Source organism: Convolutriloba macropyga, chromosome 5 (genome assembly GCF_964194025.1).
Source record: "Convolutriloba macropyga chromosome 5, txConMacr16.3, whole genome shotgun sequence".
Lineage (NCBI taxonomy): Eukaryota > Metazoa > Xenacoelomorpha > Acoela > Convolutidae > Convolutriloba > Convolutriloba macropyga.
The window spans coordinates 33,668,624-33,687,368 of record NC_134472.1 but is presented as its reverse complement, the minus strand read 5'-3'; the positions used below and the strand labels follow the sequence as shown (position 1 = coordinate 33,687,368).

Sequence of the window (18,745 nt, the reverse complement as noted above, 5' to 3'; positions counted from 1 at the left end):
CTCGAATACCTTCCACAATATAACCAGAGACCGAAGTGATCCAAAGAAAATGTGCGAAACCTGAAAGAAGGAGAGATGTTTGACTAGTAGATGACTCGGTGAAACGCTGTGAGTATAAGCTGGGACGAATCCTTGAGATTTTAGTGGAAACGACGGTGTTTTGCGATCAGCTTGTCCAAATGGCACATGGAGAGATGAACCGGCCGGTTGTGAATAAGGGCCAGTATTCTACGACGTGACTGACAGGGCTGGCGACGTTCAGCTGCAGAAGCTATTAGACAGCAGGAAACAACTTTTTTAATTGAAAAAACTTAGAATTTGTCAAAACACAAATATGACCAAACCTGGAAAATTTTACAAGTTGGGACCGAACATTTGTCCATTCCCCTATTTTGGGATTGGAAAACGTGATCATCCTGAGGTTACGGTATACCGTAAGGGTGACAGTTAGCTATTCATGGACCCAACAAACGTTCGAGCATCAGACCCACAAGTGTGGCTAATAGAACTCATGTGGTGCAAAATTTTCTTTTTTTGATATTTTGTCATTTTTTGTTAAAATTCTTAAACTGCTTTTATGCTACTTTAGATGAGTTAAGTGACCATTAAAGATCAAGTGCGTATAATTGAGGCATTTAGAGTTACATAAAAACCATCCGCCGCTTATGTCAACAAAAGCATATATTGCTGTAATTTGAAATATATCTATGCAAACAATGACCTAAATCATGAACTTGACTAACCACATAGGTGACAACAATGACCTACTTGACTAGCCAATCAGAAACAAGTAACAATGATGTTTTAAACGATATTTACTTTTAACCGATATTTACTAAACTGATTCTTTACTTTAACCGAAGTGTATGAATAGTGAAACCATATTGTATTCAGAACCATTAGAAACTGTTGCAAAAACCAGTTGGCTCTCAGATTAGACTACAATTTGATTCTTCAACAGTTTAGTCTTTTTGGCTAAGTTTTGCTAGATCTTAAGATCTTGCGAGTTTTAAAATAGTTGAGCTTTCTTGACAAGAGGTTAGCAACATCACTAACACTGGCTGAAGCCTTAAAAATTTCTGCTCGAGATTGAACATAGAATATCACTAAGGATTTTCTTAACTTCAGTCAAATTAACGTTACAGTCCTTTACTACGTTTGAGCAAATAAGTGTTTCGACGATATTGTTAGTCAATTGAACCCTGTTACGAACCAGGCCGGCGTAAAGCTCGAAAACCAGGCTGTGATATTTCGGTTCCGCTGAGATTCTTGAGCAGCCGCAACAGCCTATGTAGAAAAATTGTTTAAGGAAAGCTTAAACGGATATTGTTTAAGATTGAAGGTCTAGACATATGTAATTGAGGGATGAGATACTGTGATTTCTGCTCAGTTTCGCCAATATCACAGAGATTTTATCGGCAGTGCGTTTTTGCATTACAGGTATGAACAAAACTTCTTCATTGGAGGATATATTGGCGAATAGTGCGGGGAAGCCAATAAAGGAAATTGAGTTCAAAACCAATATAACAGGTCTATACGGATCCACACTTGACAGTCACATTTTGCATTGTCAGTGGAAAGGTAAAGTGCTATTTCTGACGAAGTCCCCTCACAAAATTTTGACAAGAAACATATAAAAAAGGACGGCCTTTCAGCCCAATTGTCGAGGGGTGAACGTTTTGGCCGCTTTCAAATCAAAGAAAATATTTTATTTGAATTGAATTGTCAATTTTTAACTACAACATGGGCAATCAAATTGGCTTGAAATTGATGGCAGTTTTATACATCGGCTTACGGTAAGACTTAACAGTTCTAGCTATTGGTCCAATAATAACCCTATTTACACTGTGCAGCAGATATTCAACAATCAAGCATTCCCGTGTTGAGAAATTCTTCGGATTTAAACATAAGAAATCGTCGGTTTTCGTCGCTTTTACTTCGCCAAAACCGGTCAAAGCCCTTACGTTTTTTTCGTTGTTTTGATCGGTTTTCGTCGGTATTTTAACGTATGAATCGTCGGTTTTTGCCATTCTAAAAAGCTCACAAACAGGAAAGTCCCTGCCAGGATTCGAACCTTGGACCCCTATATTACAAGCCACCTTCTCCTCCACTGCACCTTTGTCACTTAGTTTTCCTCTATTTCTTTTGTATTTAAAACAAACTGAGACTGACAATACCGACAAAAAACGACCGTAATCGACACTTCTTACTGCCAAAACCGACAATACCGACGAAAACTACGTTAATAGACACTTCTTACATTAAATACCGACAATACCGACGAAAACGTGGATAATCGACATTTCCTACATAAAAAACCGACGAAATCGACAAAAGTCGACCAAAAACGACAGTTCTTGCTTCGATTTCTTCGTAATTTCTCAACCCGGGTTGCAGCAGGCAAACAATCAAAGAAAACAGTTCCCTATTCCAGGAGACCGAACAAAAACGACGAAAGAAGTGTTCGGTATGTTCGGTTTTCAACGTAACAAATCGTCGGTATGTTCGGCTTGTTCGGTAAGTTCGGTTTCAAACGTAGGAAATCGGCGGTATGTTGGGTCTGGAACATAAGAGAGCTTCGGTATGTACGATTTATCAAGATTCGTATGTTCTGTCTGGAACGTAAGAAAGCTTCGTTATGTTTGGTTTATCAAGATTCGGTATGTTCTGTCTGGAACGTTAGAAAGATTCGGTATGTTCGGTTTAGCCATAGTCGGTTTGTTCGGTTGGTTAATAGATGTAAGAAGTGTTCGCTATTTTTGGTTTCAAGTGAAGAAATAGTCGGTATGTTATAAGCAACGTAGGAAACCTTCGGTATGTTTTTATTAAAATAAAAAAAGCTGCGATGAAAGTGTTCCTATATTATTTATGATCCGCATAATTGATATCTCAAGTTACCGTAGTATGTAGGTTGTAGGGCAAAAAAATGACCCACCTAAAGTTCCTATAAAAAGTTTTTATTTTAATTCTATTTATCCATTTTTTCTCTTTTTGAATTTAAAAAATTGAAAAATTTTATTGCGTCAAGAAGTTGTTTAAAGTGAACAAAATTAGATATCGCGGTGTACCAGCAGTATGTAAGTTTTAAGTCACACATCTGATCGATCTGTCTAACGGTCCTAGAAAACTTCGTGTTTCACCTGGAAATCTGCAATTTTTCGCTTATTTGAACTTATATTTTTCCCTTTAGCTATATTTTTTTTGGTTTTTTGGAGAGATTTTTAGGTGCGGTTTTTACAATTTGCTTGGACTCATTTCTCCTTTAGTTGTTTATTTGTAACGCCACCGTAGCTGGTTCCAGTCCGGATGAGAAAGGAGGAGGGAAACGCCATAGAAAAAACAGGAAAATATCAAAAGTTGTTTTTTTTAATCAACTTGAGATAATTTTCCGTCAATATTTCGTTTTATGATTGTCATCCAAGTAGTCAACAATGCCGAATATCTCTTCCGGTTGAATACTACGATACCGAATCTCTTTCGCACTAAAAAACGACGACACCAAATATCTCTTACGTTTAATACTACGATGCTAAAACTTTCTTATGTTCGAAAAAAGACGACACCGAAAATTTCTTACATTTAAAAACGACAATACAGAAACTTTCGTAAGTTTGAAAAACGACCATACCGATTCTCTCTTACGTTTAAATTTGACGATACCGAATCCTTCTTATGTTAAATACCGAACAAAAACAATGTTGCCAACCAAAGGGTTGTATGAACTTTCGTTGTCTTTGGCTAGAAAAAAACAGCGATACCGACGATTTCTTATGTTTAGAAATCGACAATCTCTCGACTAGGGTTTGAATTTTGCCTAAAATCTGAAGTAATGTTGAATTTATGAGATAAAATAGTTATTTTTGCTCTAACATTCTTCTTTTCGTAAGCAATGAGTTTTTTGTTATTTATTGTAAATTAAAGAAACCCTAGGGATGTACAAAAGCAAATTTTACAAGATTGATTCTTAAAAGAGGAATCAAAATGTTGAGAAAAAAATGCCAGATTATTACATGATATCATTGTCGGCAAAAAACGAAACATTTTAAATTTCTAACGTGCAAAACAAGTATGTTTGGAACAAATCAATGCAATTTTTACAGCTCTCGCCACGTCAGTTGATAGAAATAAATCAAGTCATGATTGCAAAACTTACAATCTTCGCTAAAGTTTTTGAATTAAAACAATTTTGGGAATTTGTAATTCTTTTTCAGTTTTTCAACGGCTAAAGATCAAATGAAAATAAACAAAGGGGCAATTGACAATGAAGCACGGATTCTTTGATACTTTAGCTGAATACAAATGGCCGATTTACTAAAGGTCATTTCATAATAAAATTAAAAAAAATTAAATGGAGGTTTAAATGGAGGTCACTTATAACCCAGTTGGAGAAAAAATTGGAAAAATACGTAAGATAAGCGGTGAAAAGTTTTTTTTTTCACCGCAAACATCGTACATAGTTTTGTGGTGAAATGCGGTAAAATTATGTAATTTCGCCGCTAGAGTAAGCGGTGAACTCATAAAAATTAACCACCTTTCACCGCTTACTACAAATTACCCTCCTCAGTGGTGAAATTACAAATTTTAGCGGTGAAATGTGGTGATTTTTTGTAATTTCACCACTAAGTTAAGCGGTGAATTTATGTAATTTCACCGCTTATCTCACATAATTTGAACTTTTTTTCAAAACGATGAATTCGCTGCTACCAAGCGATAAAGTTTTTTCACAGAATTCACCGCCTGATTTATGTATTTTCACCACATTCATCGCTTATCTTACAAAAATTTCAACATTCACCGCCTAACTTACAAATTTTTGCAGTGACACCTCGACCCGAGAAAGCGCGTTGGGTAACTGTCCCAATGTCCCAATGTCCCAATGTCCCGCCTTTTTAATGTCCCACAAAAAAGTTTTTAATCATAAAATAATCATATTTTTGCACTTAGATTTAGCACTCCTTTATTTTTCAGCACGTTTTAATTTTATAACGTTTGATTATGAGGTCAACCCGGGTCAAACGAAATTTGCAGCCTACAATTGTTGTATTAAAGATAAGAACTAAAAGTATCTGCGTGACTTTTCACTTGGGCAATGCATTCCTATTTAAAGTGTTAGGTTTTGTTTTGCTCAGCCTGTAACATAAACCTGGTAAAAATCTCAACTCAATTTTTACTATTTTCAGGAAAGAACTGCATCGATAATTGGAGAAAATTTTCTCATTGCCTCAGCTTCGACCACGGCGATACTGTCTTGCAAGCTCCGGATGAATCACTCCGTCTTATATTGACGCTAAATGCCTCAGACAGTGCACCATTCGCAGAAAATTCTCTCAGTTTCATAGTAGGAACAACCGACAGTTTCCAAAAGTGGGATCTAAAAGCTAATGTTCAGCTGATGCCTGGAAAGACCTATGATCTTGGATTAAAATCTGTTACAATTGATGAGAGATCTGGCACAACTGATTGTATCCCTACAGGTAGGTAATGTGAAAAAGGGTTGCTAACAAGAACAACATTGTGCTGATTACCACTCCGAAGATTAGTTTTTCTGGTAACCGGCAATTTATAAACTACTTTAGCTCAAATTTACATGATTGAATGATGATGGATAACAACAAGTATTATCAAATTAGGGTGTAGTTTTTTGGTCGCTTCACAAACTTTTTAAATCTCCAGATTTCACTTTATCAGAATTTCATTATATCCCAGTTTTATATCATGACTCTCAAAATTTTTCAATAAATTTTGCAATAGCTGAGGGCTACCTACCCGCTGCCAAAGCTAAAATTTTTGCGAATTTTATCAATTTTGTTGAAGTTTTGACAAAAAAGACAAAGCCATGGAAAGATATTCCCATATAAGTTTTCACGTTTTGACATTAACTCTTCACGTTTTGACATTAGCCAAGCAAAAAACTAACATGACTCTGTTGTGCCGATTTTAAGTCCAGGGTAAATTTTTTGAACGTTAATACAGTGGGTTCACCAGGCTACAGATGTCACTGCCGTTTCAGTGCATTATTTTTTTTAAGAAAAGCGCTGAATGTTCTAAAATAATCTGAGAAATAAGCTGAATGCGCTGAAATGCGCTTAAAAGTGCTCAAATGTGCTGATTTCTTAAAATGTCAGCGCATAAGTCTTGCATAATAATACGCTGAAATGCGCTGAAACTTTGTAAGAAATGCAATCAAGTTATAGCGTATTTCTTTGACAAATCAACGGATTCCACCACTTTTGGGCACCGATCCCTTTCAATTGGTCTTATATTAACGATTAGCGTATTGCAAAAAGCGCTGAAATTTGCTGAAATAATCCATTAATTGCGCTGAATTTTCAGTGCATTTCGTTGATAATAAGGCTATAAAAATCAACTAAATTTCACGAAGAAATGGTGAAGTGGATTAGGTGATGACTACAACACAGGAGAGCAGGGTTCGAGTATCAGTCAACGCTAACTTTTTTGAGAATTCAGTGGTTTTCAGCGCATTTCAGAGCAAAAAATATTAAGTTTTTCTGTTAAAGTTTTTGAAAAACCATTGCTAACCTTAACCTCATTGCTAACATAATTCTTAGAAAATTTCTCGGCCCTGAAGGTGAAACTGCTGTTGTTCAATTGATCAAGCATGTGTTTTTTCAAGTGCAATTAGAGTCGGACATGTTCTTTTCCTACCATTTTTTTTTCGGGCCACGTTATACGATCAAAAATTTGTCCATACAAGTTTTCATAAATATCTTATTATGATTGTCATGATTGAATTCAACAAACCAACTCGCCAAATTTATTTTTATTTTGCTCATTTTTTTAGGTGATGCTTGTTCTTTTTCATTGACTTTCGCCTTCTTCGCATTAACGACTGTTCGACATTGGTGATTTTGAGAGAAAACTCTTATTGCAATTTTAATGTGGGAGTAAAAATTAAGCAAACCTGGATCAAGAAAAGCATATTTTTTGTATCCACGAGACAAAATATGTTAACTCGAAAATTTGTGGAAATTACGCTACAAGTAATAGAAACATTCAAAAACTGTACCTCGAAATCCGCTTGACGCTATAATCTAACACCTGTAATACATGCAAGAAATTAAATTGACTAATGATCTCAATTTATGCTTAATTTTTAAACGCAAAATATTTTAATACATATAAAGAACGTGCTGATAAGGTTAATAAGTGCCATGATAGACGATAGATAAAGCGTGTCATGCACAATCCAATCATTGAGTGTTAAATCTCCTGACGCCAAAAAGCTGTATGTGAGAAGATGAGCACTTACTTAGCCATAGCTTCAGTTTGACCATAGCCTGACCAACGTTGGCTGCAAAGATGGTGAAAAATTCAGACTCAAAACAAGAGGCTATCGTAACCAAAACAGAGCAATGGTGCTCATAAAAAAGTACACTCTGAAATGTAGGAATAATAAGAAAAAGGGCAGCAGAGAACAGGCGCTATGGCCTTATGCTATTCCGCCGCGATTACGCAGGAACCAAAATTAAATTATAGTTTGCGTTAATTTAATATATTTTTTTTCATCCAATGAATGCGAAAAAGAAAAGAACAACTAAATTCAAAAAGGAAGGAAAAGGTAAACTGAATTAAAACGCAGGTAAATTTACACGGATTCTTCCAGTAAATTGTTATTTAAGATATCCCAACTACAAATTTACTGCAATTTGTGGTTTTTTTACAAATAAAATTCTACTCAATTTGCTAAAAGAAAACCGTTCTGAAAAAGATATGTTCAAATTTTAGTAAGAATTACCTCGAAAATTTTATAGGCGGTAAAATTTTTGGTGCTTTTATTTTAACATTCTAGATATATTCTTACTGATTTTTTGAGAAAATTGTCTTGAAAAAAGTTTTATGTAACTATACTGCATTTTTTGAAATCAAATAACAGATAGAACTACCTAAAATTTTGTCGCATTGTCGCAGTTTGTTCTTGTTGAAACCTCCTCATCAAGTAATTGTTGATTTAAGGACTTTTGATTAAAAAAATCATTAAACGTGCGGCAATAATCGGGTTATACAAAAAACAAACAAACATTTTTTTATAATGATCATAACTAACCCCACTATTGAGATTCTGCATCAGCAATTTTCTGATAAAAGGGTGCACCGCAGTACCCTCTGATAACTATAAAGTAAGTCAGCACGCTTTTTGGTCTGTTTTGACTTCAAGTTTTGGGTTGAGCACAGAGAAAACTGATATTTATAGCATAAACATGAAATTTTTTATTAGCAATTTCAAAATAAATTTTAGGTTTACTTTTTCTGGCTCTTGTTATGAATAACATTGTAAACTTCGTTTCTGTGGTCAAAAGTTTTTGTCAGAAGCACTTGGAAAACAGCGAGGCAGAAGGGTGAAAATGGAAGGCGCAAAAAATATGGGTAAGGTAATAAATTGAATGTTTTTAAAGTTTCTGGTCAGTTCTTGTCGAACTGACTCTCGAAAATATCATTTTTTCGATTCCTCTAATCAATCAACGAAAAAATTTTCGTTGACGTAAATTAAAGCTTTCAAATAGATTTACTGGTAAAAAATTATGTTCAATTTAAAAATCTGTTTATTGCAGGAAACTTTATTGCAATAAATTCTAAGTAAAGCGCACTTATCTTTTTTTAATAGCCACCATCAGCCATTCAACGCTTGTTTTTGTGCATTCTCGATTTTTGATATCCAAGAATTAGATTGCACTGGTGCTCAGTCATTGCTTTGAAAGATGTTTTCTCAAATTGTTCTATGAGATTGAACATTCAAAATGGGAAAAATAGGTGATGCCCTGTCGGAGTGCAGAAACTGATAAAAACTCCTAAATCCAAAGTGAAAAGTTTTCGAGTTTTCAAAGTGTTTTTTGCACAAAATGGTGTAAATTTTCATTTTTTAAAGATTTTTGTTGGGTTCTTCTTAGTCTTATCTTCGTTAAAGATCCAAAATATTTTTTAGAAGCGATAGTTTTTATCTTAATTTTTGGGCTATATGTTTTGTCTCATTCATTTCCAATGTGGAGATTGATTTAAAGACTTTTATGGAATGCGAAACAAATTGGATAGAACACTTATCAGTTTCAAAAACATTACGCAGTCGTGAATTTTTGCTGTACTGTTGTCTAATTGTTTCAGTCTCGTAGATCCATGAGTAAATGTCCGCTATTTTTTTTAATAAAATATGCCGACTTTGGAGTACCGTTTCAATTATTATTTGTTTCAGTGTCTTAATTATTTGATTGATTTAATTGTTGATCGCCTAATTTGACCAGTTTTAAGTCAATATTTTTTACTCAAAAATACAAAACATTGTTACGCTTAATCACGTTTTTGTTGTATGTTTTACGCCCAAAATAAACAAAGCCAGATATTATCTAAATGCTGCTGCCAATCCGGTAGATGTGAACAATTTAATACTTAGAAAAAGCTTTTATCCCTTAATCCAGACATTCAAGTGCTTTATTAGGCCAACTTGGGCACTTCAAACACCTTCCTAATTTGGGCGGCTACCAGCATTTCTCATGTGTCTATGAATGTCTAGAAGTATCTGCTGATAGAGCATGCAACTGTACAAGGGGAGATTCTGCCTTTTTCGATCCACAAGTTGGGTTGGCTTGCAGTCCAATTGACCTTCTCCTCTGCTCCCATGCGATTTACGTAGCCGCAGGTTTGTGATTGAAATTACAGGAAACTTACGAACTGAACCTGCTACTAGACGCATTTCATCTTTGCAGGTGTTCAAATTGTAACTTCATTAATTACTGTCACTTAAGTGAACTTAGTATAACTTTTAACGCTGAGGTACCAGACCAAAAGTAGGCATATGTCCAGACCGTCCAAGACAGAACATTTTTATGATGAGACGGTCCCAAACAACAGACCTCTATGTCCAAAAGTTCAAGCTTTTAAGACGTTTTGTGCGTCGTTTGTGCATTCAAAAGCACGTTTGTCCAGACTTTCGGGCGTTCAAAATACATGTCTGCTATTGGTGCGTTCAAAATTAAATATGCCCAATCTATCGTGCTTTGATGTCCAGACTTCCTTGTGTTCGCCAGATTTTTCTGAGTCCACCAGATTTTTGTGCGTTCCAATTTTTTGCGCTCAAAAGCACGTAGATCCAGGTTTTTGTAGGTTCAGAATTTTGTTTGCTCTTGGTGCACTCAAAAATGTGTATTTCCAGATTTTCATGCGTTCATCTCCAGAATTATCTCAATATTTTTGCATATAAGTTGTGCAGATCATTTTCATCAGGTATTCATTTTAAGTATAGGTATCATATGAGTGATTGCTGTGGTGCAATGTCTTAGTAGTTGGTACATATATAAACAATACAAAGTGGCTGGTGCTCATATTGGTTGAAAGCGGCGGCATTAAAGCGTGGTTTTGCGCAATTTCAACACTGCTCTTGAATTATAGTATTAAAGTTGTGCAAAATAGGCAAAATAATGGATTCAAGTTTAGCTGTTTTCGATGTTTTACAATATTGAGTTCAAATGAGTTTGCATTTTTCACGCAGCATACTTTCACTTCATTGAGCAGTCTAATAAGTGTGATGAATCAACCAGGAGTTCAACCATTTTTGTCGTTTTTAAATCCAAAAATTTTCTGGCACTCTATGGTAACTATGTTCCGATTTTCGTGCGTTCAAATTTGCCTATGTCTTGAATTTTGATCCTTCAATTTTTCTTATGTCCAGATTTTCGTGCGTTCAAAGGAACCTATGTCCATACTTTAGTGCGTTCATCAGAGTTTCCAGACCGTGGAACTTCGGACGCACGACGCCCCCTTGTGCGGTCTGAACATATCAACTTTTGGGCTGGGACATCAACCTGGGTTAGCTTGTAGATAACAACATGCAAAGCCGACTCTTATTAAGATTTTAACTGTTTAGAATCGTGCTATCAGAGTTGCAGGCCACAGTGCACATACAACTTTAATGAAAAGATTTTGAGCATGGCCAAGTTCCCCAGCAGAAGTGCTTATAAGAGTGGATCTCTACAAGTGAACAGATCCAAGTACAGCTACGAATACCTCAGACAGAATGGAGTTGAGTTGAATATACACTTCTCTACTCTCACTCACACCACTATTGTCACCACTCTCAAGTACTCATTCATCGACACTATCTCTGCATTTGGGGGACTGGGAGCGCTCATGGCTGGAGCCAGTCTGGTCACTATTGTTGAACTGAGTTTCTTCATTCTTGATATGATTAATTTGTTGTTGATTGAAACATGTTTTTTTATTGAATAACATGAGACCTCAGCTGATGAATAAAAGTTTGTAGTACATTGTAAAAGTTTGTTGAATAATTTAGGGATTCCTAGAGTTTTTTATCAAGACAGATTTTACACGTTAATCTGACCAGCACTTATCAGATAACGCATCCCTTGACTAAAATTGTTTCAGGTCTTTACCGAGAGAAATTTGAAACGTACCCGATCTTATAACAGATTAAATTTTTTTTCAGAACTAACACGACACCTTTTCAGGCCTTGCACAGAAATTGATTTCCTCAGATCTTGTCAGATCCGGATTCAAACTATCAGATGTATAACATTCTGTGTAGCCAAAGTTGTAAGATTTGATAAGTTTATAAGTCGGAAAAAATTTAGTTCCGATATTCCATCATAGCTCTTAAAGGATGCCATTTTTTTCAATCACAAAATAACTTTTAAAAGCGCAGAGTCTCCCATCTCAAACTAAGTACTCTATTTGATCTTTGCAATGGTTTGAACTTGTGTTAAGTGTTAAAGTAAAGGCATTCCAAAGTATAGAACATCACTTGTAGATATTTGAGATTGTTTATATCATTTTGCTTCATATTCCCCAACACTGTTAATTATAACGCCATCGTTGTTGGTCTCGCATCAAAAATTTTTTCTTGTTAATGTGAAGAAGTGAGATTACTCTCTGACTATGTGCCAAGCGAAAAAGTGATTTTTTTATAGCAAAAAGTTGCTTTTTTTAAAAGTCTTTAAGTCTGTTGATAAGTTCTTCAAGACCTCACTGTTTCTGATATGTCCATAAGCTGTTAAGTTCTACCGAGTACCTTGGACTTCTACCGTTCTGCAAAAAAATAGAGAGGTGATTTATTATCTAATAACAAATTACTGCGTTGTGATCATATCTTGCACAATAAAAATTCCCTTGAAGCCGAATTTCTGCAGCATGAGATCTGATAAAAAGTGATGGGATAAAAATATTGATCAGATGTTTTATTAAACTCCGCATTCTTAATTTTTTGCAACCTTTGGGGCTCTGTATGACAAAGTTATTACTAGACAATCTATTTCTCTGCTATTTTGACACCTCCTAAATTTGTTCTTAAACAGACAGTTAAACAGTCACTTCCATGACAAGAGCCAGTGAGAACATCCAAATTATTTAGAGCAATCCGGATAATCATATGAAGATAATATATACTAGAAAACAATAAATTACTATTGTCTCGGTAAGATATGAATTTTTCATAAAGCAATTTAAATGTTTACTAAAAATTGATTAATGTCTTTGTATGTTTGATCAACATCCATACTTTTGTTATTTTTATTTTTCAGATACACAAAGTTATCGACTGCCAATTTCAATCTGAAGCAACGAATCTGAGCATGATATTAGACGTCCAAAACCGACCGTAACCAAAAAAATTAGATTTTATTAATAGGTTGTACAATGAAGAAGACAATCAAAAATTAAAAAAAAACATAGCAGGACATGTCCTGAAATACAATCCAAAGAATTGAATGAAAAACAGACGTAATGTACCTGACCAGTACATCAATAGAAAAATCGCAGCCAAAAATACAAAATCTCAAAAGTTGGGCGACTAAAAGAATCAAACAAACTAAACAAAAATACCCATTGCCAAAACTCTTGAAGCTTTTAACCTGAAGGCCATATATGAGTCAATTCAATATACTCTTCAAAAATACTGAGAAGCACAAATTTTAAAAAAAGTTCCAATTTGTGCAGGAGAAAATGATTAAAAACCCCTTTTTATCTCTAGAGATCTGTCATGTAACCCATCTGCAAGACTTAAAAAAAAAGTTTCATTGGTCAGTAAAGATCGTTAAACTCAGAAAATAATAAAAAAAATTTCAAAAAAATTTTAAAAAAGTCAAAAATCTTCAGAACTCTTTAATTGTCTCCAGAGACCATCCAGTATCCCTATTTAAAGCCTTGAATAGTTTCACTGGCTCATAAATATCCATAAACTTGGAACAAGATAATAATTTTCAGAAAATTTGAAAAAAATTAAAAATTATAAAAATTTTGCTAACATTCGTGTTATTAAAGTTTTGATAACCATTCCATTACCTCAAGAAACTATGCAGTAAACACTGCAGGAAGTCTCTGGGCCCCTGATGCAGGAAAAAACTGAAAAAAAATTTCAAATATTTTCAAAACTTGATTTTTATTAAAAAACCAGCTAAAAACAGTAATATTAAAAAACTGAAAACCATTTCAATATATCAATGCAACTAGAAACTATGCAATAACATACTAGCAAACCTTACAGGATTTTCCCTGGCTACTGAGGAAAAATGAACAGATTTTCAGAAATTTTCTTTAAAAAAATTGCGTTTTTTTTAAAAATTTTGCTGAAGATCTTAATATAAAATCTGGAAAAATATTCCCCGTTATCACTAGAAACTATGCAGTAACCTATTATTAAAGCTTAGAAGCCAATAAGGTTAGAGGAACCTAAAAAATGACATGAATTTTCGAAAACTTAAGAGGTAACTTTTGTAAGTTTTATAAAAAAAAATTTACAAAAGTGTGATGTTAAAATCTTGAAAGACATTGTATTACCACTAGAGACTATGCAATAACCTGTTATTCAGCTCACCAGGGCGTTTATTGACACCATAAGCTGGAAAAAGGCAGAGAAAAATACAAAATTTTCCAAAAAACTTGAAAAAAAATTGTAAAAACCTTTATAAATTTGCGTGTTTATGTTTGAAGTACCAAAAAAATGTACCTCTTAAACTTGCCAAAAAAAGTAATTACGTACTGCAAAAGACTTTTTTAAACTTTTATTAAACTCAATTTCAGACTGGTCAAACAAAAAATTCGAAAAATGACAAAAAAAATGCGAAAAATTGCAACAATTGGGGCTCGAAAACTCCTAAAATTGATCCTTTAGCCTTAAATTACGGCTCTCCCAGTAGCTTCACCACTCTTAGTACTTGATGGACTACTAAACGCGGCTAAGGTTCTCTAATGAAACTTGATGCCCACTGAGCTTTACCTGTTTATCCCGTTTTGAAAGCTCAAAGTCATGAAAAAAGGTGTGAAAACATCTTACAAAAATTAAAGTCCTGACGTACAATTCAAAGAATTTCCATTGAATAAACAAAAAATTAGACCTCGAAAAGACTATGAGTTACTTGGAAAAACCATTTCTAAAAAATCAGATAAAAAATAAAAAAAAAGAGAAAATCAATGCCAAAATGCCGCATTTGAAAAAGAACAATAGCGAGAAATGAAACATTGTTTCAAAGAAAAAATCTAGGATTGGGAAAACCATTTAGAGAAAAATCCGATCCAAAAAATTGAAAAACAGTATAAATCAAAGTGAAATTGACGCATGTGAACAAAAGACCACTAGAAAAGAAAGCGAATTTTTGTTCAAACTCTGTTAGCTCACTCTACATTAAAATTAAAGCGAAAAAAATTCACGCCGCACAACCACTCGCTTTTTCGCTCCACTTCCTCTTTGGGCTCGATCAAAATCACTGCTTCAATTTGACTTCAAATATCATGAAAATGTTTGAACAGATCTTAAAAAAAGACAGCGCCCCAATATAATTCAAGTTCTTTGAATTGTAAAGAAGACAGAGCACCAATACAATCAAATTCTTGTACTGTAAAAAAAAAAAAAACAGGCTGATAGAGACAATTATAATCATATCTCGAGGAAACTTTGCCTTTGATGGTTCCCACGTTTAGCCTATACGAAACGGTCATTTTTTCTAAAGTCACAAATTCACATTTTGTCGAAAAAAGTAAAGCCAATGTACGTTTATAGCTCTGTTTTTTGAATTAAAAGAAAAAAGATTTTTACATGTGAATTCCATAAAGTTAATACAATTAAAGGCACTGCTCAAAAATTGCCAAAGGATTTGTGAATAATTGACTCGTTAAGATGAGGAATCATTTGTTGACACCACTGTAACTTTCATTTAAGTTCATTGAGTTAAACCGGATAATCCGCAAAATTGGATATTATCAATTTAGTTTTTCATGGGCTTGACAAAAAAAATTCAATGTCACTTTTTAATCCCTGCTTTAATGTATGGCTTTCTTTTTTTTGTTGACTTTTGCAAAAAACAGGGTTCCTGCTGGCAGACAATGTTAAAAAAAGATTATCGAAAAAAGAGTTTTATGAAAAAAATTGAGGGGAAGACACACTCATGAGAAGAGTTTATAAATCATATCACACTATAATGCTATATTTAATTTCCTAGGTAATACCCGAAAAAAGACATTGGAAAATTATTAGAGTAAAGAATTAATAACGTGCTGCTAAGTTATTCATTAATTGAATCAAAAAATTTTACAATCATTAAAGTGTAGGAAAAACCTTGGATTGATCTTAAATTAAATGGAATCAAAACGCTCAAAACTTGGGAAACAAAGTAGCAGCCTTTCACTTTTAATAAGTTTAATTGATTGTAACCGCAGCAGATAAATTTATCTAGATTGTTGAAAAAAAAAACTGTTCTATAAAACGACTCACTAATTTAGCTGTAATTTTGAGTAAAATTTTCTAGATAACAAAGATAACAAGAATTTGGTATAGTAATTTTAGTCGAAACTTGCATGTAATATTTGAAGGAATGCTTCCTTAGAACTTCATTTGCAGGAAAAATTCTAGCTGATTTTAAAAAGAATGTTTCAAAAATTGCATGTAACAGCACCTAGAAATTTACCTGCAAAAATATCAATCTGCAAAACTTATGAGCAAACTGTAGTTAGAATTGCAAAAAAATATGTTGCATATAAAACTCTAGATTCCTTTTCCGAAAATAGAGTTGAATTCTTATTTGTTTTACGAAAAAAAAAATCAAAAGTTCTAGGGAAATCTACCTGCAGATTTTAAATGAAAGCTGCACGATTGGAAATAAACGAAAACTTTTGCTGTTCAATCCCAATTGTCAGGCATTGCATGATTCGAAAACATTAACAGTTGGGTCTACAAGGGGTGATAATCAGTATTTACAAGGTTTTTCTCCAAAAAATCCTAATTACCCTCAAAAATCTCATTCAGCTTCGATAAAGTTATGAGAAACAGAGTGCGACACATGACCTTGACAAAATACGAGGGATTAAAACTATTCAACTTGACACGATTGTTTATTCAGTTATCAATGTTGGGCGTCCGAATTCAAATATGACAGTACGTACTTCTGAGAATTCTTCGACTTAAATTTCTCGCGACAGAACATAAAAAAATAGGAACTTGTGTGGACTATCGGGGACTTGTGTGACAGTTTTTCGAAAGAGCTGATTGACGTCCTGTTAACTCAAATTCACAAAAAAAGTTTAGGCAACATTTGCAGTAAAATCAAAATAAAATTCAATTATATAAACTCAAGTAGAGTTTACAGTTATGATGAGTAATTTTTCAAATAACACTCTTAAATTTAGCTCTGCGATCAAATCATTTGCGTCACAAACAATTGGAAACAAATCAAGCGAGAATAACAAGAAGAATGCTCACTGCAATTAGGTGAAATGTAATCAATGGATTTTGTTAAAAGTATTGTATGAGTCCTTGTCAAACTATTTTTTCAAAAACATCAGTTTCTTAGTTTTATTTTTTATCAAAACTCTCTATTCAAATCTAATGGAAAAATTTTCCTAGAAATAAGTAAACGCTTTCAATTATTTTTCTTTGTCAAGAACTACCTATAAAGCACAATACGGCTGTATTGAAACTGCAAGAAACTTTTTTGGTAATGTGTTCTTTGTAAATTGCACTTTTCTTGAAGATAATCTTTCAGTTATTGTTGTCTGCAATTATGTCTTGCTGCAAATATTGCAGGTTTTGTTAACAAGACCTTTTTAGAGTGTATTAGCGTATTTTCATTTGAAATGAAATGTTAGGGATTTTTAAGTACAGCTTGGCGTCGAGTGGCTTTCGGGATACCGTTTTATTTATTAATTGTTTTAGTATTTTTATTGATTGATTGTCTTATTTAATATACACCTATCTTCCTCAAATTTTATGTTAACAATTTTTTGGCTCATGAATGCAAAAAATTTGTTCGCCCATTCGGTTTTTGCCTGATGTCCTAAGACCCATATAATTTTACGGAGACCATGTCTAAATTCGGCTTCGAATCTGGTAGTTAATGTCATTAAATTCATCCTCTGAAAACTTTTCTACCTTTATTCGGACATTCAAATGCTTTTTTAGAAAAACCAGAGCACTTTAAAAACTTTCCTGGTTCAGGCGGTTTTCAGTATCTCTCATGCATCTACCCTAGTAATGAAAAAAAGTAAAATCTTGCAAGGGAACGCATAGTTCTTCTCTTTTTCTTGCAAGAACCTTGCAAGATTTGTTTTCATCTTGCAAGATTCTTGCATCCATCTTTGATTATTTTTCAAAGATTTTGAATCCATCTTTCAAGAATTTTGCAAGATTTTGAATTTAAATTTACTTTTTCATCTTGTTTACCTGGCTGCTTTCTGCCGTTGGTTGAGCAAAAACAGTTAATCAACTGTCGTAAAATCTACTGAAGTCAGGATAAAACCTGACTTTTTGATTTTTTCCAGTCTTATTTTTGTGGTTATGCCCCCCTCCTTTTTCATTCCCGGCTTGCGACCGTGGGTGGCGGAGTTATCGAACTAAACTATAGGAGTACTAATTAAGTACTACAAAAAAGAGCACATTCAGTAGGTATTTAGGAAAAAAGTCAAACAGAATCAGTTTTGCTGATAAAAAATCCTGGTAACAGTCAAATCATTTTGTTTTCAGTTGGTTTTAGCTACTAAAAATACACAAAAAATATTTCCAGAATTTTAAAAATTGCAAGATTCTTGCCTAAAAATTTTTCCATTGATTTTGGTTTTGTACCTAGTTTAATAAACAATAGTTTGCTTCAAATGTGTTTTCTAAAACATAAGTATCATGATTCTGTTTGCTAGGACTTATATCTTCAGAGGTTCTTGCCAGAATTTTAAAAGATTTGAATCCGCTTGTCACTAGGGTATGAATGTCTGGAAGTATCTGCAGGCAGAGCATGCAATTGTACAAGGGGAGATTCTGTCTTTTTAGCTTCAAACGTTGGTCTGGCTTGCAGCCCGATTGACGATCTTCTCTGCTCCCATGCAATCTATGTAGCAAAAGTTTTGATATTGCCATTACAGTAAAACTACGAATTCCATATGCTACTGGACGCATTATATCTTTGCAGATAAACAAATTGCTATTTTATTAATGAGCATCACAGTCATCACATTCACAGAAATTAGAACTTGTACATAAAAGCATACAATTCCGACTATTGAGTTGTAGATATAGTCCACAAAGTGATAAATACAAAGAGATCATCAAGTCACAGGAATAACTTTAGTTTAATCAAATGTAGAAATGCTCCAACTTCTCTCATGGTTAAATCAAGTTCATCCCTTAATAAGAAGTTGATCTCTTTTTTGGCAACTCCGGCTGTAATTAGAATTGGTCAGCTTCTCAGATTATTTCTATGATGCATTCAAAATTTAATGCTTCCCTTGATGAACTGTTGCTTTA

The 18,745-nt window shown here is 33.9% G+C and overlaps 1 protein-coding gene across 1 annotated transcript; it reads left to right on the top strand.

The window, feature by feature from the left end:
* Nucleotides 1-334: 334 nt before the first annotated feature.
* On the top strand, nucleotides 335-11,235 carry LOC142340351 (bile acid-sensitive ion channel-like). Its single transcript, XM_075390925.1, has 5 exons — nucleotides 335-446; nucleotides 1,441-1,581; nucleotides 5,181-5,474; nucleotides 9,449-9,649; nucleotides 10,874-11,235. The coding sequence occupies exons 1-5, from the start codon at nucleotides 335-337 to the stop codon at nucleotides 11,233-11,235; spliced, it is 1,110 nt and encodes a 369-aa protein (XP_075247040.1).
* The last annotated feature ends 7,510 nt before the right edge of the window (nucleotides 11,236-18,745 follow it).